Source organism: Bactrocera neohumeralis, chromosome 2 (genome assembly GCF_024586455.1).
Source record: "Bactrocera neohumeralis isolate Rockhampton chromosome 2, APGP_CSIRO_Bneo_wtdbg2-racon-allhic-juicebox.fasta_v2, whole genome shotgun sequence".
In the NCBI taxonomy this organism is placed as follows: domain Eukaryota; kingdom Metazoa; phylum Arthropoda; class Insecta; order Diptera; family Tephritidae; genus Bactrocera; species Bactrocera neohumeralis.
In genome coordinates this window covers 24,529,761-24,553,010 of record NC_065919.1, presented here as the reverse complement: position 1 = coordinate 24,553,010, position 23,250 = coordinate 24,529,761, and the positions used below count along the sequence as shown (strand labels likewise).

The following is a 23,250-nucleotide window of genomic DNA, read 5'->3' as shown; positions in this document are numbered from 1 at the left end:
TACAGTAGCGGACAAAAAAAAGAGGACACCTTAGAAATGTTTGATTATTTGTTTTTATTTAAAAATGTGGACTTATATAAAAAAAATTTTCATGAAACTTGGTTTATATAAGTATTCGAAACAAAAGTAAATAACTTAGTTTAAAATAAATAATTCCATTTTTTATTAGAAGCCGAAATAAAATACTTCCGATATTTCAATTTCTACTATGATACTTATAAAAAATGTTCTCAAAACTAAACGCGATACAATGAAAACTCGATTTTTTTTTTTTTAATTAGTAATAATAATAGAGACATCAAAATGTCTTGAATTAATATTTCGTGGCGCCTCCTTTGTTTTTTATCACGGTTTTTATTCGTTCGGGCATGGAATCAACCAACGACTGTAAAATTTGTGCCTGTATACCGTTATACCAAATGTCTTCAATTACTCGGTCAAGCTCTGACAAAGTTCTTGGTCTCTTCTTGGTTATCCGCGCTTTCATGATGTGCCAAAGGTTTTCTATGGGGTTTATATCAGGACTGTTCCCAGGCCAGTCCAGTGATAAAACACCCAATTCTGCTAAATATTTTTTTATCTGAAAAAAATTAAAATGTGTATTAACCATGTCTTTGTAAAAATGAAATGTTATTAAGGTTATGTAATATAAAAAAATGTTACTTACCGATTTGGCTCGATGGCATGGCGCAGAATCATCTTGAAAAATTATGTTGTCCATATAGGAAAAGTGCTCTTCAATTGAAGGTACCAGGTTTTCCTGTAAGATCTGTTGGTATTTAATTGCGTTAATATTTCCATCAATCAAGGCCAAATGTCCAACACCATGATAGGAAAAACACCCCCAGATCATCCGACTACCCCCCTGCCTGACCGTACGTTTGACACACTCATTACTGAAACGTTCACCAACTCTTCTGCGAACGTACGACATTCCGTCTGAACCGAAGATGTTAATTTTGGACTCATCCGAAAATATGACCTTTCTCCAATCTTCTTTGGTCCAATTTTTGTGTAGTTTCGCCCATTGGAGGCGTTTTTGTCGCATTTTTACCGTCAATAGTGGTTTTTTGGCGGGTCGACGGGCAGTTAGTCCGGCTTCTTGAAGGCGCCGTCGTACTGTTCGCGTACTGATTTCGGTTCCATTTGATTCCTGAATTTCGCTTCTGATGTCTTCGGCTGTTTTAAATCTGTTCTGAATACTAATTCGTTTAATATGGTGGTCATCCTTGGTAGTTGTCTTCTTCGGGCGTCCGGAACCCGTTTTGCGTTTTAAAGACTTAGTCTTCGCATATTTCTGAAGGAAAGCACTGACAGTAGTTTTGCTAAAATTTATTTTACCACTAATTTCTCGTATACTCAAGTTTTGCGATCGCAAAGCCAAAATTGTGGCTTTATCAACTTCAGTCAGTTTTGGACTTTTTCCACATTTCATTTTATTTGCAGCCATGTGTATACTCAGGAATATAAATAAAAGCGTTTTATTATAGCTGAATAATGTACTTGCTCAAATAAATACTTACTTTTATAATAAAGTTTGATTTGTTAACACTGCATCGATTTAAAGTCACTACAACTAAGTGTCCCGTTTTTTTTGTCCGCTACTGTATGTATGCACATAAGTAGGTATGTCGAATTTTGATTCCATTGCATTCGGTTGAAGTTTAGCGTGCATTGCCACAAACGTCTCGAAGCAAGCCAAGAGCAGCTGTCACAGAGATGAAGCAATAACAGCAACAATCACAGTGATAAAGCAATAACAGCAACAATCACAGTGACAACAGCAGGCACTGCACACGAACGATTGGGTACATATGTATGTACATACATACACACATGCCTCGCGATAAGGCATGCACACGCGTAATAAAGAGATTTGAAAAGTGAAAATGAGCACAACAACACAATGCGTTCAAGTGGCAATTTTACAGCGCGCTTCTTTTCGCTTTATTTCTTGTTTTGCTTCCACTATTGTTTTTTATGACATTTTTGCTAATGCTTGACGGTTCGTCGCATATCTGATAGAACCCATTAGGAAATTAAGTTGAGTTATTTAACCAAATGAAATTGCTTTGCACCGCTTAGAAATGGAAAGCTCGTCACATACATATACATTGTATGTATGTATTTGTTTTTACTGTTATTATAAATTGTAGCACAGTCTGCCATTAGAGAGCATAACTGAGGCTTACACAGCAAAGCGCGCCTAATTGACCTTGAACCAAAACATCAACTTGAACTTAATAACGAAAGTGTAGTAATGTTATTTAAAAAAAATGTTAACGGACTTGAATTGCGCTGGTGATGTTAGCAGTTTATAAATTGACTTTATGAACAAAACGAATCGTTAATTTTCGTGTTACAAAAATTTGTTTTTTTTCATTTTATGCTATTCACTAATGATGCATTAATATTTCGAAGTCCAATATTTCAGTTAAGCTTAGTACGCAGCTCTCAAGAAACATAAAAACTTCATATAAAAAAACGCTTAAGAAACGGTCAAGATACTTTCCTGCGACAAACTTACTTGTGCTAGTACGCAGCTCTCAAGAAATCTAGTACTAATTTTTGATACTTTTTTTCAGTAAAATGTGAATATGGCAAACCTGGTTTTGCGAAGAAACATCAAATCAACAATTGTTTCTTGAAGGAAATTCGAAGTAATCGTCAAATTCGTCCTAAATTAGTTGAAATCATTATTATGAAGTATATTCCATTTTGAAATGTTGCATAAAACCTACCAATCATCAACAACATTTCTTAAATCTCAATAAAAATATTTATGTTACCATACACATACACACATACATATTACGCACAAAGTTTGTTTTCTTGGTTTATTCTCTCTTGCTCTTCTAATGCAGATCATTCACAATGCGTAACCAGCTGTCAAAATTACTTGAGAAATAATGTATTTTTTTTCTTGAGCAATTACTTGAGAGCTGCGTACCAACCTTTAAACGTAAATTAAACTTTAAAACCCATTTTATGTTACATAAGCTAAAAAGATTCTTCTTCTATATCCTCTTCAGACCCGAGCATGATCTAAACATGGTTTTAATGTTTTTTTTTGGTTTTTTGTAGTTGTGGAGGTATAAAAAAAACACATGCTTTGAAAGATATAAAAAATTTTATTTGTGAGTATGGAAAAAATCGGTTGCACATGTGTGTACTTCAGGTCTCACTTATGTTATTTCGAGTTGAGATTTTTCATGGTGTGATAGTCTTCAAAACAATTATTTTTTAAAATACATATTACATTTTACACAAATGGTGCGGCAACGTGAAGAGCACTTCGGATGACGACATTTTGAGACGAAGTTATTGTCTACGAATCTCGGCTGATGACCAACATTGTCCAGTCTGGTTTCGGTTTGTGGCTGTGGGATAATCTGGCGGCGTTTCTTTGCAAGAGGCTCATCATCATAGTCTAATTCGTCGTCTGTAACATTCAAACGGGATCTTTTAGAGGCACTGGTGCTGGAACGAGAAGTGGTTCCAGGAAGTTCAACTCTTCCGCCTGCATAGTTCATCATCGCTTTGGCCAGATTAAGTCTGTATGGGAGTAGTTCTAATTTGTCCTTGCGTTGGATGTCTTCTTCAGCACAACAACGCCTGTACATAATCCAACAATTGACGGCAATTAGGTCAAGGAAATGACAGAAAGTTCTAACTGTCCATTTATCCCAGTAAGAAAAATGCCATTATTTTTTAGTAGCAAAAGCTCGGCCAGTTTTAGACTAGTAAAAAACCTGTCAAAATCCAACACCAGCCCATCTCGGGCAGCCAGTACAAAGTTCTTAAGACCAAGAGGATTTGGCTTAGAAGGCACATATTGGCGAAATTCACATCGTCATGAAAATGGAATCATTTGTTCGTCTATGGACATATTCTTAGACCGTGACAACTTATGGCATCTCTTCAAAATGGGGTCTATTAGTGGTCTTATTTTCCATAGTTTGTCATCAGCATTTGGCTTATTTAGATCTACAAAGTGAAGATAATTTCGAAGCTCAAAAACTCCGTCTCGGTTCATTGTATCCGCAATAATAGGCACACATAACTCTCTATTGCAGTAAAGCTTACCTTGAGGATATTTGAGGTTGCCCATCATCAAGTGCACGCCTGCAAATTTAATCATTTCAATAGCGTTCGTGTTCAACGATTTTAAATCCCGCTTTTGTGCCGAATATAGGTTGCTCTGCTCTGCTACTAACTCCCAGAATTCTACGCCCAGATACTCAAAAAAGCAGTACAATATATTCATGTCTGAAGTACCCTCCGAAACAAGTACATCCTCTGAAATGTCTGGCCCACGAGGAGTCATTTCAGTAGTGCGCCACAACGCTGAACGCAGTGTATTCTGCGATTCCTCTCCTGAATTCGTCTCGTTCTGTACCAGTTCCACACCTGAATCTTCGCCATCCATTTCCATGACATCTGCACCCTCTTCGCCACCCATTTCCATGATACCTGCACCTTCTTCGCTGTCCGTTTCCATGAAATCTGATGGTAGGTACTCATCATCGCTTTCTCCAGAGAAGTCCAAGTCGCTATCATTCAATAAAGCCTCACTTTCTCGGTCGTCCATTTTGAAGCTGAAAATCGGTCATACATTACACAAAACTAATGTTTAGTCCTGAGGTACACATATGTGCACCACAGAAAATAAAGAAAAGTTACGCGGGTAGAATTAAGAAAAATGTAAAACCTACCTTTTTACACGATAATCCAACACTTCGACTGTAGTATCCACTTTGATTTACCAAAAACAAGTGAACAATTGATTTTTTATTGATTTTCAAAGTTACTGACTAGGCGTCTCTTGCAAAAATTCTCAACTGTCATATTCAAATTAGATAAATACACAAAAAATAAGTGTTTAGGGCCACTTAGTGATAAATAGTGGAAACTTTAATAGCTTTAAAAGAATTTGTAGTACAAACCTTTACCATAAGATGTCACTAAGATGATTAAGTTCAGTGAAATTTAAAGTGCACATATGTGTACCCAGGGTCTGAAGAGGTTATAGCCCAGTTTACAATAGCGTGCCAGTCGTTCTTGCTTTTCGTTGTTTAGCACCAAATGGACATTCCAAATGTAGCCAGATCCTTCTCCACCTGGAGTGGAGGTCTTCCTTTTCCTTTGCTTACCACGGCTGATACTGCGTCGAATACTCTCAGAGCTGGAGTGTTTTCATCCATTCAGACGACATACTATCTCAATGTCGTCGTATATCTTACACAGCCCATCGTTTCATCGACTGCGGTATTCACCGTTGTCAATGCACAAAGGAGTACAAAACTTCCAGAGAACCTTTCTCTCGAAAACTCGTAACGCTCATCAGACTCATCAGATATTGTCATCGCCCATGCCTCTGCACCGTATAGCACGACAGAGATGGTAAGTGACTTGTAGAGTTTGGTCTTTGTTCGTCGAGAGAGGACTTTACTGCTCAATTGCCTACTCAGTCCGAAGTAGCACGAAGTAGTTTAACATCATTAGACTACTTTTTATGAAGTTTTTTGAAGTTATTCGTCTTTAGCAATAAATCAGACTCTCTTCAAGCTTTAAAAATCAATATAGAATGTGCTATTCATAACATGCGACGTGATTTAGTGGAAAAATCATATTTTTTAGCAAACCCCATAGTATTTTTTGAGAGTGGACATAGATCTCACAAGACAAAATTAAAATTAGATAAGTGTTTTAAGGTAATATTTATTAAACAAAAGTAAATTTCGGTGGTACTCTGTGATGGTACTATTTGATAGGCAGTCACTCAGTAATTCGGATTACTATATCCTCCCAAGTTTGCACTAATTAAGTTACCGATAGTAATGGGAAAGTATATACATATGTATGTATGTATGTAGAGACTGAAGGCCTGCTTTCAGAATACTGACATCCAACGCAGCACAAAATTTTTTTTAGTAATTTTATTATTTTTAAAATATATAAAATCTTATTAACATTGCGCTACTGCATCTGCTTCCTATGTATGTGATCTCTTCCCACCTAATGCATTTCCATTTTTCCATATACCTCCAAATAGAATTATTGGTATTAAATTAAAATAGAATGCGTTCGAGCCACACAATAAATGGTTTTAAAACAATGTGTGGTTGGCAAAATGCATTAAACAAGAACCGGCACTAGCGCAACACTTTTCAACGATATCGCTGCCGCAGCATTCAGAAATTTTTAGCTGACAACAAAATATTAAAAAAGCAAGTAATGAAGGTCTAAATTTGGGTATAACCGAACATTTTATACTCTCGTAACTTGCAAGAATAAAACAATGGAAATTCCATTTTCATTGAAATATACATATGTATGTATAATATTGGCCGATATTTGCAGTATAAAGTCACCCGGAAGTTCGAAAATCTTTATACGGGGTACATTGTACATATGTATATGGAGGCTCAGGAAAATATTGACCACATTCAACCCATTTGTAGCACTCAGACATACTACTATCAGGAAGGATTCTCACTGAATTTCAATTACATATCTTACAAATTGACCGATACTTTCGTTAAAAAGTCAACTATAAGAACTGGGGTTCACAAATTCGGTACTTAGGGGTTTGAACAGTTTTGGTTTGATTAGGACAATTTTTGGTCATAAGATGGCACACTTTAAAGCACCGTACGGGCAAAGTTTTATCCTGATATTTATTTGAATTCATTCTGTATTACATACATATGTATGTATATACGGGAAAGTAAAAGTTTGGAATTTGTGAAATGGAAACAGGCGTGGCTGTGGTCCAATTAGAGTTTTATATCTTAATTTAGTGCTTAGTTATGGCACTTTATATGTTTTCGGTTAATGGCGTTTTATGGGCGTGACAATGGTCCGATTACTCCAATCTACGAACTCCTCCTTAGTTTTTTGCCAAGGAACATTTGTACCAAGTTTAATCAAGATAAAAAATGAACTTGATTAAAAATTCACTCAAGTTACAGCATGCAAGACGAACGGACGGACACAGTCACCCGGATTTCAACTCCTTTCGACATTCTGATCATTTATGTATATATGTATGTATATAACGATATAGCTTTAGGTGAACAAAATTATTTTACACTGTATCAACATGTTTCAAGCGTAAAAAAAAAGTAATAAAAAAAACTAACAGCAACGGTAAAACTGTTGAATGTGAATGATTCATTGCCAAAACACTCCATCAGATGTACTATGTATGTACATATGACATACATACACCAGTATGAACGAATGTCCACATACAAAGTGTATTGAGATACATATATCGAACCTGCATACAAATCCAGACGAACATTAAAAACGAAAACACAAATATGCATACGAATTGCTTACATATTTACAGTTACCAGATTGAGCTGCAGCAACATGTGATTGTGCATGCGTATGCTTTTGACCACACATACAAATTTATGAATGCATATTCATACATACACATTTAGGTATACTATGTTTCATTTAAGTTTTTATGTACTACGGCAACTGTATATGAAGGAGTAATTATGTATATACTTATGTACTTACAATCCAAATGTTTCTTCTTGGGCCCGATGCACTCCTCTGTGGTGGCCTTGCACACTGACTTAGCCAGGCCTTGACCGGCCAAGCTATGCCGCGCTGCCAAGAGCCGATCGTTGATGGTCTGCCCTGCCATAGTCATGATGCTGCCGCTTTTTAATTTGCTGTGCGCTTTGCTGGTGCTATCTTAGCAGATGTTCTAAGCTGAAGTTGGACTTGAAATCAGCGCTGGAATCGTTAAGGTGTTTATATTCACTGATTGACAACTATTATTACTGTTTGCTTAAAGTTCCGTTATTTCTTTTTTTACAATTTTTGTTTATCACTTTTCGCCCTACGTTTAGTGGCGAAGATGGGAATTGAATTAAATTGAGCTCAAATGGTTTGATTTATTTTGAGGTTGAACTTATTGAGTGTTGAGTGACAATTTATTTTTTATTTATAGCACGAGTATTGAGTAAATCTGTAGTTATGGTATTAAGAATAATATGTGATTTTAGGTTATCGAAATAGTTAAATAATCCTTTTTTTTTGATATTATTTTATATTTTCGATCACTAATTTTCTTTACAAAAATAATGACAAAAAATATATTTGCATGCTATGTACATCATACTATATACAAAACTTAATTTAAATGAAAATATGTAACAATTTATCTCCTTTAAACAGATCTGGTTCACTTTAGATAAACATGTTACTAAATAATTAATTAAATTACAAACACGTTTTAGCACTTGTTTATTTTTATTTTATTTTATTTTTATGGTAACAAATATTGCACTTTTATTTTTTCGTAACACATTTCCAAGCGCTTACAAAAAACTTGTAAGAACTGAGCATATAAAAATACTTTACTAAAATGTTAATAATTTAAAATTTGTGATCCGATTTCGGCGTTTAGGCTTCATTCGCTGATTGCAACTAGCAAAATTGAAAAAGGCGTACAAATACTACAAATGTCTGTATATATGTACATATGTATGTACATATGTAAGTTGAAGCCGTTTTAATATTTTCTTATCTGAATGATAGTTAAATATTTTAAAGGGGCGTTATAATACCTACTGCAGACATACATACAAACATATTCAGTCATGGACAGAGAAATAACACACTTTGAGGGTGTAATAAAATGAAAACAAATGGAATTTGTCATTAACATAGCAAAAATTGAGGAATAAGTACGAAAAAATTAACAATATTTTCCAATAGCCCCTTTTAATAATATTTATTTGTTTTCAATTACGGATTTTGGTCTGGACATATGTACATATGTAGATGTATTATAGTGTTATTACTCTTAAGAACTCTTTTTACAAAATTTGACGTCCTTTTCATCATCACAAATCATTATCCTTTAACGGAATCAGCTATACAGTTATATGTTGCGGAAGTCTAGACTTATACTCACGTAGGAAACTATTGCGATATTATTATTTGACAAAACTACAATTTGATTCGAATAATTTATTTTAAAAGGCTGCTATTTTTCTGTCCATGAGTGTATATGTGAACATGACATTTAAATTTAAAATTTACCTAAGGAGATATATTCCTATATTTTCGGTTGGGTAACAAAAGATAATCTTAGCTCTCAACATTAACTAAATATTATTCAATTATATGTACAACATCTGCCTAAAAATATATTATGTATTAATGACATTCAAAAACTAAATCATTTACCGTATGCGAAGCGGGTAGAAAAGAGTACAATTTGTTTCCGAAATGAACCTGTATTCTCGTACAGAAATGCAACAAAATGGTTTGTGAATTTGGAGATTTCTGACAATTATGATAGCTAGATTTAATTAAAAGAATTATGTTAGGCACCTTTTTTTTTGTTTCCACAGCTTGGCTAATGTATGCCAACGAAATCGATAATCTGGAGCGTCGGACATACTGACGCCCCGTAAAAGAACAAAACCGCCCCTACATTTAAGATATAACGTACTAGCATACAGTCTACATATAGCGTAGTAATATGTGCATACATACATATGTATCATCCTTGAATAGAAATAAAATCTTCACTTCTGACTAAATTCGTACAACCACATATTTAGCTTTATCAAAAGAGTAGGTTCCTCCCTCCAAAATTTTTCAAATTAACCACCCTCAACATCGTCTTGGAGAATACTTTCACAATGACTTTACTACAAGGCGCGTGAATAACTGGCGCAGTTCAAAGCGCTACGTTGACGTTGTTGAAAGCGTCAAGCTTGACGCTGACGTTGGCAGTGGCAGTGGCGCCACAAAAATCAATGCCTGTCAGCTGCAGCTGCACCTGTGCTCGTTCGCAATTTCCAAATGATAACTTCAAATGTAGTATATTTTTCACTTTTTTAAGAATGACGGTAATTAAAAGTTCATGGCACAAAAACTGCCAACAAGGCAGAATACTCATTATTGCAGAACATATTTAACCGAAGAAGTACCATATATTGTAATACCCACTAGCTATATGTAGAGCTTTTGGTTGGCCACAATTCGATATAGCCACAGCCACGTACAACACGCACTTGCCTGCTCTTTAGACCTTATTTGTTACCAGCGAAGATGAAGCACCGAAAACTCACACGACCTAAGGCTATTAAAATTATTATTCTTCAATTTTTATTTGCACAACAATTTTCTTGCCACTACATTCATATCTGTCGATATATGTATGTACGTACATCTATTTTTTCAACGTCGTTTCGACATTCTTTCTTTTACTGATTGTTAATCCACATTGACACTCACTTTTTTATCTTTTTCCAACCAACTGGTTTCGGCTTTTGCACAGCGCTTTAAATATTTATTTAGTTTGCACCAACAAATTTCTTTCACTCAATATTTTCTTTTATAATTGCTATAGCAAATAAAGTTTAATCCTCACAATTTTGTGTGAGTTTAAATTTTATTCTTTCGATTTTTCCAATTTGAGTTCCAACACCTCTCCACTATTTCTTTTAGCCGTGTATGTGTGATTCGTGTCAATCGTTTGGGAGAAAAAACTTTCTGGACGTCGATTTTGATTCCTCTGCTTGCGCTGCTGCTGCCACTTCCAATTGGATTCTGTTTCGTTTGACATTTATAATTGTAGGTATTGCCACCCGATTTTTCTCAGTTAAGTACGTTGTCAGACTTTTACTTTAATAATATGTTTTATTTAGCATTACGACTAATTTAATTTAGTAAACACGTTTTAATAAATGCAAAATAAGTAAAAGTATCTCAACGAGGACCATAATATGAAAATTTATCGATCATTACATTTATTAGATTAAAATTTCATGAATCTGAAACTCTGACCACCAGCTGTGTTTTTCTTCGAATTGATAAGAACTCGAATATGAGTTGTCAAAATGAGTGCACGAATTCGCAGTGCTATCTGTGAAAAAGTAATTATTGTTATTAATTAAAAAATTCAAATAATTTTGAAAGAGTCATAAAAACCTAATGTCAAATATCGCCTGATGGTAAATTCTGCTTTCAGATTTCACAGGCAACACAAATTGCTCATAATGTATACCATGAGTTGGAGGTACCGGCAAAACGCTCTGCAATACTACAATGGACTCCACCGCCCAGTGAAATAAACCACGAATTACTTCAAATAATACCAAACTTACAATATGACAAATCCTTAATTAAAACGGTGAACCTATTACCAGCTAGTGGTAAAACTTCAGCTCGTGTGGAATTTCAACTACAAATGCAGTCATTTGCAGAGTCGTTGCTACAGGAGAATGACAAACCTGCGCCACGAGTAGGATCTCATGTGGTATTCGATTTTAGTTCTCCCAACATAGCCAAGCCGTTCCATGTCGGTCACTTACGTTCGACAATCATTGGAAATGTGCTTTCTAATTTACACCAGCATTTGGGTTATGAAGTAACACGCATCAACTACCTTGGCGATTGGGGTACGCAATTTGGTATGCTACATTTAGGCGTTCAAATGCTTGGTATAACAAATGAGCAGATGCGTGCTAAACCAATTGAAACACTATATTCCGCGTACGTAGCTGCCAACGCTTTAGCTAAAACAGAACCCAGTATTACGGAGAAAGCAAGAGAATGCTTCACAAAGCTAGAAACTGGAACTGACGCTGAATTGGCGCGGCAGTGGCAAGAATATCGTAAGCACACTGTAACTGAACTAGAGATGGTTTATGCGCGGTTGGGTGTACGCTTCGATCAATATGATTGGGAATCGCAGTACTCGCAACGAGAGATCGGCGATGTTTTAGAGCGTCTGCGCGAACATGCACTTTTGCTAGACGAAAGTGATGGAAGAAAAGTAGTGGAAGTGGATGGAAGACGTATACCGGTAGTGAAAAGTGATGGTTCCAGCTTATATTTAACTCGAGACATAGCAGCAGTGCTCGATCGGTTTCGGCGTTATAACTTTGAACGAATGTATTATGTGGTGGAAAATGGACAAGCGGATCATTTTAATGCGCTTTTTAAAACGACAGCCGCTCTGACAACCGACATACCGTTAGATCGTATGGTCCATATAAAATTCGGACGAATACACGGCATGAGCACGCGTAGCGGCAAAGTAGTGTTCTTGCGTGACGTACTGAATGAAGCGCGTGATTTAATGCTTGAAAAGCAGTTGCAAAGTGCTAGTAAGTTCAAAATATATCCACTCCCTAAACTTAATACTAATTTCTCTCACTTCATCTTTTATTTGCAAACTGGCAGCAACTAAAGTGGAATTGTCCAGTTCATCCAGTGATTATAAAACTGTTGCCGATATACTGGGTGTGTCGGCCGTCATCACAAATGATCTGAAACAACGTCGACAACGTGACTATGACTTCGATTGGAAAAAGGCATTACAAGTGAATGGCGACACGGGAATCAAACTGCAATACACACATTGCCGACTACATAGCCTGTTACAGAATCTAAAACATGTTGATACCTCCAACTGTAAGGTGGATGTAGCGCAATTATCGGAGCCTGAAGCACAAAACCTATTACATGAAATAGCTCGATTTGACCAAGCTGTGTGGATGTCCAAACGACAGCTAGAAGCGTGCGTACTGGTGAACCACCTATTCACACTTTGGTAAAAATTTAAGCGGTGCTATTTAAATAACGTTGAATATGTATTATTTTTTAAAACAATTTCAGCAACTCAACTAGTCGAGCTTTGAAACGCCTAAATATCAAAAATGAGGAAAGCCTTAGTAAACAACAAAACCGGTTGCTCCTATTCAGCGCCGCTAAACGTAACCTAAATACAGGCATGCGTATACTGGGATTACGTCCACTGGAACAAATGTAGTTTTCGTTAAGTTTTGCAAAGTAATATTTTTTTTTTTAATTTTGTGTGTATAAGCAAATAAATTTTTATTGTACTAATGATTCTTACAAATGTGCTTTCAAATATAGATTTTATTTAATATTTAAATACACTTTAAATGCTTAGGGCTGAAGGCTAATTTTTAACGCTTCTTCCATGTGTACTTGCGACGCGCACCTTCCTGTCCATACTTCTTACGTTCACGACGGCGATAGTCACGCTGCAAGAGACCAGCTACAACAAAAGGATTGTAAAAGGTGGAATTATATAAATAAGTCAATGGGATTACATACCTAACCGCATCGACTCCACCATTTCTTGATCCACGAAGCTGCGCAAACTCATTGCTATGCCCCAACGAATGGCACCCGCCTGACCAGAGGGCCCACCGCCTTCTACGTTGGCCTCGATATCAACTTTTCCAAGCATCTCGGCAAATATAAGCGGGAAAAGAACCTGAAAAAGATAGAGAGTTCATTTATTACTGTATTTATTTTCAAACTGACAGAAATACTATCTAATAAGCACAATAATTGTTGTAAAATGCTAAATTTACCAAAAAGAAAAAATGGAAATAGAGATGCGACGAATAAGCATCGACGTCAAGAACTTTATTTTGTTAAAAGTCTGCTGATGACAAGTTTCATAGCCGAAGCCGAAAATATATATCCTAATCGATCGTTGGAAATGTAAACATCCTCACCAATCTCTCTAAGGTTAGCACAACAACTTTCCTAATTTATTTACTATGTTGATGTCACTGTCTTTAACGACTATGGGCGAGTTATATAATACGCCGTTTTGATTGAATAGCTCCACTATGAATGGCTTTCAGTACACGCTTGTTTGAATTCCTTTGTTCAGTTGGCAAATTTGGTCGGTGCAGATTTGGCAAGAGAGAGTTTTGGGCTCCTTGCGTGAAAAAGCGAAATAGATGAAGGATGTAGGAGTTCACGGTTACTGATTTCAGTGCTCGAACTCGTAATAGCACAGATGATTACTTCATGGAACATGAAATTATCAGTCCCGTAGGAAACTTGGATTCTTCGATATCTACTAGTAAAGTTGTGAGATTGACAACGTCAAAAGCTTTCGACAAGTCCACCACTACTAGGATGATCCGCTTAAAGGGGGATTTTTAATTAAGCCCATGAGTTCTCTGAACGTTTATGTGCTATGGCGATGCTGTGCACTTTACGGTTGGTTGGTGACTGGATGGGATCAGATTGCGTGTGAAGTTCGAGAGAAGCAAAGCAAAATTATGGGCTGATATGATGATATGGTGCGCTTGTTTCTCAGGTTGCAGTAGTTGGATATTCTTCCGAATTTCTACATAACGAGTATCCGAAGACTGGTTAGAGACAGGTTGAGGACCTTGGTAAGGAGCTTTACTTTCGTCGAGCCTGAAATTTTGAGCATCGACATGTGTATGCCATCTGAGCCGATGAGTTTTGACCAACAATACAACGATGGTTCCTTGAACCACTTCTACGACGTAAGCAAGTGTTGCGCAGTTGTTCGGCGTTTTGCGCAACCGTCGGCTATATAAATTGTCGGCTATGGTAGCCCGCGCACTTCTTCGAGTTCAAAGAGATATGATCAACGAATTTGATATCAATCCGGTTGTCGTGTCTACTCGGGATGGACAGAAATTTAAGAACAGTCTTTCACTTGCTTGCACCGGCATGAGGTAACAAAAATTCTGGTGTTTTACATATTTCGTCTGCTTATGCTGATCTAGCAGTTTTTAATCTCCGAATTCACATCCCTTTATTAATAATGTAGAATGTCGTTAGACAAGTATGAATGCCAAAGTTCATGGTGCGCCCCAAAAACGCTTAGTACTAACTCTAGTCATCTGACGCCCCTCTCCTTTGGTCTGAATTATGGAACTGCACAAGTGAGAGCCATCCAATTTTCAACTAACTCAAATGTGTGAAAATGACGGGAAAATTGTTGTGATGCAAAAAGGTAGTTAATACATATATGTATTTAAATAAACACCCTTGTTGTTGTTGCGAAATATACAAACACTCTCCCAGGTCAGTTCATTTTGGAACAAAGGCAGACAGTCTCACAATGAACACGAACAACCACAAAATTCAGAACAATTACAAATAAGTACAATTAATCATCGACAGGCTGTCGCTTTTGCTCAAATCTGATTTTTTTGATTGGCATTGCATATACTGCCTGTACATATTGGTACATACAAGTACATATGTATGTATGTACACTAGTAGTACATTCGCGCATAGAAAGTCGAAATAGTATTTCATTTGACCGATTAAATGCCAAATAATGAAAAATTCAATTTCATGGCAATGTGAAAATTCGTAATTTCCATAACAATACAATTTCCTGTGCCAGCATTTACATATATTGCATTTGCTTATACTGACATACATAGTATGTATACCTAGGTACCTCACTGATATTGCCGATGCAATTACACAAGTCGCCAAATAATTAGTTAGCTACTCTTTGGCCACCGAATGGGAACCAAAAAAAATGGAAAAATACTTTTAAACAAATATTTTTCAGAAAGCTAAACTTGAAACGGTGGTTAATCTTGTTTTTCTTCTTTATTGGCATAGACACCGCTGACATAGCTGAGTTTACAACCGCGTGCCAGTCGTTTACTCTTTTCGTTGTTTGGCGCTAATTGGAGATTTCAAGTGTAGTCAGGTCCTTCTCCACCTGGTTTTTCCAACGGAGTGGAGGTATTCCTCTTCCTTTGCTTTCCCCGTCGGGTACTGCGATGAATAGTGTCAGAGCTGAAGTGTTTTCATTCATACGGACGACAGGACCTAGCCAGCGTAGCCGCTGTCTCTTAATTCGATGAACTATGTCAAAGTTTTTGTATATCTCATACAGCTCATTGTTCCATAGAATGCGGTATTCGCCGTTGCCAATGTGCAAAGAACCATAAATCTTCCGCGGAACCTTTCTCTCGAAAACTCGTAACGCCGACTCATCAGATGTTGTCATCGTCCATGCCTCTGCACCATTTAGCAGGACAGGGATGATGAGTTACTTATAGAGTTTGGTCTTTGTTCGTCGAGAGAGGACTTTACTTCTCAATTGCGTACTCAGTCCGAAGTAGCACCTGTTGGCAAGAGTTATTCTGCGTTGGTTTTCGAGGCTGACATAGTTATTGGCGTTAATTCTGGTTCCAAGATAGACGAAATTATCTACGACTTCGATGTTTGACTGTCAAGAGTGACATGGCAGCTAAGTCGAGAGAAGATATTTCATCTTATCCTCGTTCATTACCAGACCCATTTCCTTATCCAGTCCTGAGAAAGCAGAGCTCCCGGCGCGGTTGTTGACGCAGCCGTATTAGTTTTGAGGGGATATCAAATTCAGACTTAGCAGCATAAAGGCAGCTCCTTTTCATGTAGTCAAAAGCAGATTTGAAATTGATGAATTGATCTCCCTTCCGCTTTTTTGCTCTTTATTCAATGCTTTATAAAAAGTGTTACAGTGATCGGATTTAGTTCAAATATGCACCGTTTCGTTCGATAATCTGCTTCCATCTAGACGGCAACTTCATAATACCCCACTCGTAGAAGCCCTCCTCCTTATTTGCGAAGAACTCGGACAGCCACTTTTCACAAGCCTCTATTGAGTTCAACCTTACACCAACAAGGGCGTTCGCCATAGACAGGAACAGGTGGTAATCACTTGGCGCTATGTCGGGGCTATATGGTGGATGCGATGAAACCTCCTATCCGAGCTCCCGTAGCTTCTAACGGGTCATCAACGAAGTGTCTGGTCTGGCGTTGTCCTGGTAGAACACTACCCCTTTTTGTTGGTCAATTCTGGACGCTTCTGGTCGATCGCCTGAAGCAGGCGGTCCAGTTGTTCGCAGTAGATGGTAGAATTAAGCGTCTGGCCATATGAGAGCAGCTCATAGTGGATGATTCTCTTCCAATCCCACCAAACATACACATTGTCGTGTGTGATCCATTTTTCGTCGCCAGTCACCATCCGCTTCAAAAGTGGGTCGAGTTCGTTCCGTTTCAGCAACATATCGCAGGCGTTGGTTCGGTCCATAAGGTTTTTATGCGTCAAATCATGCGGCACCCAAACAAGGTTTTTTGTGTATCCAGCCTTCTGCAGATGGTTTAAAATGGTTTGGTAACTAACTCCCATCTTCTGGGCGATGTCTCGAGATGCCACATACCGGTCTAACTCGATGTTTTCCATGATTTGATCGATATTCGTCGTCACAGGTCCTCCGCCGGCTGGCTTATTCATGGTATCGTTTTCACCCGCTCTGAATCGTCGAAACCATTCCTACGCAGTTCGAAGTGATAGAGTACCATCCTCCAAAACACAATTAATCTCACGGAACGTTTCACAATATCCAAACCAAACATGCATAGCGTAATTTGTATAGATGTATAGTATTGCTAGATACGAGCTCTATAACGCTTTATACATAGCCGCGAAATTCAAAAGACAAAAAGGCGGCAGGGAGATATTTGACAACCTATGTCGATCCTTTTTTCTCGGATCTTTTCCAAGATATGGCGCATGGTGAAAGTCCAGACGATTGTAGATTTTCCAGGCCTAAAGCCACACTCATAAGGTCCAATCAGTTTGTTGACAGTGAGCTTCAGTATTTCACACAGTACACTCGACAGAACATTATATGTGATGTTGAGGAGACTTATCCATTTCCTGGTGTTATGCTTCTACTGCCATTTAGCAGCTTGGAGAAGTGTTCCCTCCATAACTTTAGTATTACTAGATCCCCTCTGGGTATTCTACAATAGTATGCTCCGGTCTTTTGTTAGTCGCCGCAGCTTTTCGTAGCATTTCCGATCATTAACTCTGTCGGCCAGCTTGTCAACCTCTTCGTACTCACGCATTTCGGCCTCTCTTTTTTGTCTGCAAATGCGTCTCGCTTCCCTCTTCACCTTTACGAGGACATCAACCCGCTGGGCAGCGGCAACTTCCCAATTAAGGGACCGGAAATTCTAGTTGCAGTAATCATGCGTTTGCATGGTCGTCATCAAAAGGAGAGTCTTTCGCCCGAGGCTGTTGTTGCCTTTCCATGGGGGGTGTTTTTTACGTGGCGGGTCCCAAACTCAGCGCACAACCCTGGCGAAGGATAGTTCGCCTTCTCACATTAGCTCGCCTTCAAACGGATATTTTTTGGCTACCAAGAGGATACTTGGTCTAAGGCCGGAAGTCGTGAACTGCTTGAGCCATTTGTAAAATAATCGCTTCTGGCCACTCCCAATGGCGGTCAGGGAACTTTCCTCACTTGCGTGAACTTATACACATCGCTCCATCCTCCCTGTTCCTTGTTCTACACCACTAAAATACACCCTTTATAATTTGTTTGTATGGAAGTCTTAAAGTGTACTTATTTTTTGGTCGAGTATCGTCATTTACACACTCCTACACTTATCTACACATGCGAGATACAGTTATGTACATATGTAAATTTTTCGCTTCAACGGTTATACAACATTTTAAACAATCGAACAGAGAATAGAATAAAACAAAAAAAATAAACAACTTCGAGGAAATAAATGTACTTCCATTCTATGCTAAAGCAAGTGTTTGTGAACAGTAATTACTTTTTGTTGCGTTGAATTGACAAACGGTAATTAAATATTACTCATACGTACGGGAGAACTGAACCAATGAAAGCCAAATGCAAAGTATCGATGAATAGTAAAAAGAAAAATGTATAAATTCCGACCAAATCTGCGAGTGGCAGCAAACAAGCTTTGCCAATACCGCTTACTAAAATCCACCTGGCCGGTGACAAATAATCATTACATTTGCACATACATACATACATATGTATGTTAGTGATTATAAACAACGCCGTAGCTGTTAAACGGCATTCTTCCAGCAACACAGTGAAGACTTATGCAAATCAATTACCATTTTTAGCATTGTAATAAAATATTACATAAATGCTGGCGCAGCTCTGAGAAATTCTTATGCTGCATTGCTGTGTTGCGATGGACTGGAACTAGTAGTACCACAGCTGCTTGACTAGCTATACTGCAGCGATATTCATAAGAAATGCAAAGAACTTTGAATCCGATTGTTTGCTATGGAATAAGTGACTCAACTCTTTATCAAAACACTTGATTATATGCTTTTGAATATTTCTAGAAAACATACAAGGTCTGTCGCAAAAGAAACAGAACTTTTTAAATATAACTGTTTCTGATGGCACCACCTATTGGTGGGTATATGAAATAAAAAGTTTGATCTCTTGTTGACATTTCGTAAAAATTTTAAGACAATTGGATAACTACAATCGATGTTATCGATCAAAAAGTGACAGCAGCTTTTGGTCATCGGTCGTAAAATGAATTTTGAACAAAGAGCAAATATTAAATTTTGTTTTAAACTTAGGAAAACGTTTACTGAAACATTTCAAATGACGAAAAAAGTTTGTGGTGATCAGTGCCTATCCCGTAGTAATGTGTATGAGTGGTTTAAGCGATTCCAAGAAGGTGGTGAGGACCTCTGTGACGATCAGAAGTCGGTCGTCTTCAGAAGTCAAAAATAAAGACAATGCTGATTTGTTTTTACGATTCCGGGGATATTGTACACCGAGAGTTCGTCCCACCTGGCCAAACGATTAATGCTGTGTTTTACCTTGGTGTTATGAAGCGTCTTTTGTCTCGCATTCGTCGTGCTCGACCACAATACCGTGAGGCAGGGTCCTGGCGCTTGTTGCACGATAATGCGCCGTGTCATCGGTCGACGCTTGTCACTGGTTTTTTGACAAAACACTCCATATTAACGATTAATCACTCACCCTACTCACCTGATCTGGGACCCTGTGATTTTTACCTATTTGGAAAACTTCATTTGCCCATGAAAGGACACTGATTTCAGGACATTTCAGCTATCCAAAAGGCGACGACCGATATTCTCAAAAGCATTCCGAAAAATGACCTTAAACACTCATTTGAAATGCTAATTGAAAGCATGCCCGACGATTGGAATTTAAGTAAACTTTGTGAATGATTAAAGCCCACCGTCAACAAACGGATTGGACCTTATCAGTGTGGTTTTAGACCTAGAAAATCAACAACTGCCCAGATATTCACCATGCACCAAAACTTGAAAAAGACACGTGAAAAAAAGATCGACACACCCATATCTTCGTCGATTTTAAGACTGTATTTGGCAGCATGAAAAAGAACTGTCTCTATGCGGCTGTCTGAATTTGGTATCTCCGCAAAACTTATACGGTTGTGTAAACTGACGTTGAGCAATGCCAAAAGCTCCGTCAGGATCAGGAAGAGCCTCTACGAACCGTTCGATACCAAACGAAGTTTCAGGGAAGGCGACTCTATCGTGGGACTTCTTCAATCTGCTTTTGGAGAAAATGATTCGAGCTGCAGAACTTAATCGAGCAGGTACAATCTTCTAAAAGAGCGTACAGCTGCTGGTGTAACTGGTGACAATGATATCATTGGCCATAACAACCACGCCGTTAGTTCTGCTTTTTGCGAAATATCTCATGTAATCAAACAAGCAGTCGTTGCATTCGCGACTTGGCTCCAACGTCACTGTTGACAGTCATAAATTCTTAGATATTTTCGTCTATCTTGGAACCAGCATTAACACCAACAACAACCTCGAAATCCAACGCAGAATAACTCTTGCCAACAAGTGCTACTTCGGATTCTACAAGTCACTCATCATCCTCGTCCTGCTATATGGTGCAGAGACATGGACGATGCCAACATCTGATGAGTTGACGTTACGAGTTTCCGAGAGAAGAGGAAGAGGAATACCTTCACTCCGTTGGAAAGACCAGGTGGAGAAGGACCTGGCTGCAGACAATTACAAACTAGTTCTTCAGTTTTTGAGATATCGCTCTGAAATTTTGCTCACGTCTTTTTCTCACTAAGAAGCTGCTCATTTGTCCGAATGGTCCGATATCGGATTACTATAACATATAGCTGTCATACAAACTGAACGATGGAAATAAAATGCTTGTATGAAAACATTGCTTAAGCCAATGATGCAATCTCCGAAGAAATTGTTTAGATCGGATTGCTATAGCATATAACTGGCATACAAGCTGAACGACAACCCATTATTTGGCAATTACATTTCAGTTGCACAGACATAGTAACGGTGCTTTCGTTTCATATATTTTTAAGTGAAACCAGATAAATCCAACTTAACAAGGGCGGGCAACTAAGCTAAGTACACAGTAGATAAAAAATAGTTGAATTTAAAAACAACAAAAATTGGCTTGGCCGCCGCAATAATCAATCAACAAGAAAAATACAAGGCTGCACTAAATGGCGAGGCGCTCAAAGGCAATAAAAAACATTTAATAAACGGTTGTTAAGAAAAGTACTATTACTAAATCATTTCTATGCTTAAAATAAAACAAATTTTTGTTTTTATTGCACTGAATTATAATTTGAAACAAAATTTAAATGATTCCTAGGTAAAGACTGATCCATTTCGAGGTTCCCTGCTTTTTTAAAGAAAAAACACAGAAATTTCATTTTAAGAAACATTCTGTGGTATTTATTTTTTTTGAGGATTATTTCCTTCAAATATTGACCGAGGCTATGATTTAGATGGTCCACCCGTTGAGTACAATTTTCGATGACTCGTTCGAGCATATCGACTGGGAACTAGCGATTGACACGCGTGATATTTTGCTCCAACGCCTGAATCGAAGCGGCATAGTCCGCATACATGAAAGACAGTTCTTCAATCTGTTCAGGTTGCTCTTCGCCTCAAATGGAGCAATTTTGCTTATTTACATACCCATTGAGCCAGAATTGGGCCGGATCGCGCGATCTTTACGGAACGTGAATTTTCGTAATAAAGTTTAACAATTTGTAAACGTTGTTTCGGCGTAAGTCTTTCTATGATGAAATGCCAAACAATACCGAACAAAATTATCTTGACAGCTTGACACGACTCACGCATGATCTGTGAAAAAAGAGTATTAAAAAAAGTACCTGTACTTGGATCACCCTTTACTTGGTTTGATGAGCTCTAAAGTAGGAATGTTGTAGCGTGACATTTTTGTTGGCAACTTGCAACTAAATTTTCCCCATAGCCACAGGCATATTGGGAGTAGCTGAGGGAAAGCTTTTTTCGATATTAAATGTTATCTTGATATTTTGGCTTTCATTAAACCCCAAACATTCTCTATTGGATTAGCGTCTGATGTCCTCTCAGCATCTGCAACAAAAGTAACAATAAGATTTTCTTATTTTCATTGGCTGCAGTGTCTGTTCCTATGTTTCGGATCATTGTCTTCTTGCAGTATGGTTATTTTTGTTCCAACAATCATTATATGTAGCATATTCTTCAAAATCTATGTCGTCCCCCACAAAGTAATCCCCCTTGACCGCAATACACTTGTGCCAACGGTTTCTCCAATCCTCGAAACAGTTGAAGTCAATTTCCGGAATAGGCCTCATAGCGAGTAGCGATTCCCATCTAATGTCTTCAATCCGTTTCCCCGGAGCGGTCGTTTGAGTTTACTGAATAGCCAAAGGTCAGACGAATACGGTGGTTGTGGCCATATATTGGTTGAAATTTGGCGCAAAACTCACGAAGGATCAATGCAGTATCCGACGGTGCCTTATCGTGGTGCAGAAACCAAGAGCTATCGGCCCATAATTCCGGCCTCTTTTTACGAATAGCTTCACGCAAACGACGCATAACACTCAAATACAACTCAATGTTGACAGTTTGGCCGGTCAGAAGGAATTCGGAGTGCACACACTTCGATAATCAAAGAAAACTGTCAACATATCCTTTATTTTTGAGTTGCTTCGACGTGGTTTTTTCGGTTATGGCTCACCTTTGTCACGATATTTGGCCGATTCAACGTTTGTTTCTGGCTCGTAAGCATAGATTTGAAACTCATCACCAGTAATAATACGTTTTATGATATCCTGGTAGTCGAAAAGCATAATTTGACAGACGTTAACGCGACGCTGTTTTATGAAAAATTGAGTAATTTTTGGAACCAATCGTGCTTTCACTTTTCTTAGGCCGAAATGATCTTTCCAAACGGTTTTGCTGATCCTTCCGATATTCCAACGATGACAGTAATCTAACTTATTGTTAATCGTCGATTCTTAAGCACCAATTCCATTTTTTTTTTTTTGACGTCTTGATCTGCAGTTGATGTTGACGGCCGTTCTGGACGTGGTTCGTCGTCAACGCGTTCTCGACGCTCTTTAAAGAATTTGTAGCAATCAAAAGCACTTGCTCGCGACAAACACTGAAGGCTTTTTCCAATATTCTGAACGTTTCGACACCAGAAATTTGATTCCGCCTGCAAAATTTTATGGAACTTCTTTGTTGAGTAATTTCACTCATTGCAAAAACCCCCGAATGGACTTTATGTGCTTCAGAAAGACAAGCGTATA

At 37.9% G+C, this 23,250-nt stretch overlaps 3 protein-coding genes across 27 annotated transcripts in view; 1 reads left to right on the top strand and 2 right to left on the bottom strand.

Annotated features, from left to right (window-relative positions):
* The window catches only part of LOC126767665 (phosphatidylinositol-binding clathrin assembly protein LAP), a 73,888-nt gene extending 63,511 nt beyond the window's left edge, over positions 1-10,377 (bottom strand). For 18 of the 24 annotated variants that reach the window (XM_050485159.1, XM_050485166.1, XM_050485172.1 and 15 more), the window contains exons 1-2: positions 10,279-10,377; positions 7,537-7,993 (exon numbers count right to left, since the gene is read on the bottom strand). In XM_050485159.1, the coding sequence (XP_050341116.1) occupies positions 7,537-7,672 (136 nt within the window). In that variant the 5' untranslated portion in view covers positions 7,673-7,993; positions 10,279-10,377. The other 6 variants (XM_050485163.1, XM_050485161.1, XM_050485165.1 and 3 more) reach the window with 6 other exon arrangements.
* A 105-nt stretch (positions 10,378-10,482) lies between these two features.
* Positions 10,483-12,946, top strand: LOC126767666 (probable arginine--tRNA ligase, mitochondrial). Of its 2 annotated transcripts, none has more exons than XM_050485185.1 (4): positions 10,483-10,617; positions 11,015-12,155; positions 12,232-12,601; positions 12,667-12,946. In XM_050485185.1, exons 1-4 carry the CDS (start codon positions 10,498-10,500, stop codon positions 12,818-12,820), a joined length of 1,785 nt encoding a protein of 594 aa, XP_050341142.1. In that variant the 5' UTR covers positions 10,483-10,497; the 3' UTR covers positions 12,821-12,946. The 2 variants fall into 2 exon arrangements, with proteins under 2 accessions (XP_050341142.1, XP_050341143.1); XM_050485186.1 differs by lacking the exon at positions 10,483-10,617 and adding an exon at positions 10,826-10,919.
* Positions 12,947-12,980: 34 nt separating this feature from the next.
* On the bottom strand, positions 12,981-22,788 carry LOC126751251 (28S ribosomal protein S9, mitochondrial-like). Its single transcript, XM_050461365.1, has 4 exons — positions 22,677-22,788; positions 13,586-13,611; positions 13,132-13,294; positions 12,981-13,072 (listed from the first exon to the last, which is right to left on the bottom strand). Exons 1-4 carry the CDS (start codon positions 22,786-22,788, stop codon positions 12,981-12,983), a joined length of 393 nt encoding a protein of 130 aa, XP_050317322.1.
* Between the last annotated feature and the right edge of the window lie 462 nt (positions 22,789-23,250).

What these genes read in the sequence shown, in the direction of transcription:
- LOC126767666 (XM_050485185.1), top strand. Translation starts at nt 10,498, where the DNA reads ATGTGTGATTCGTGTCAATCGTTTGGGAGAAAAAACTTTCTGGACGTC. An exon ending in AAAGCAGTTGCAAAGTGCTA is followed by an intron (nt 12,156 to 12,231) that starts GTAAGTTCAAAA and finishes GCAAACTGGCAG; the next exon opens with CAACTAAAGTGGAATTGTCC. An exon ending in AACCACCTATTCACACTTTG is followed by an intron (nt 12,602 to 12,666) that starts GTAAAAATTTAA and finishes AAACAATTTCAG; the next exon opens with CAACTCAACTAGTCGAGCTT.
- LOC126751251 (XM_050461365.1), bottom strand. Translation starts at nt 22,788, where the DNA reads ATGCTTTTCGACTACCAGGATATCATAAAACGTATTATTACTGGTGAT. An exon ending in GGCCAAATATCGTGACAAAG is followed by an intron (nt 13,612 to 22,676) that starts GTGAGCCATAAC and finishes ACTCGCCCATAG; the next exon opens with TCGTTAAAGACAGTGACATC. An exon ending in GGTGGAGTCGATGCGGTTAG is followed by an intron (nt 13,073 to 13,131) that starts GTATGTAATCCC and finishes CTTTTGTTGTAG; the next exon opens with CTGGTCTCTTGCAGCGTGAC.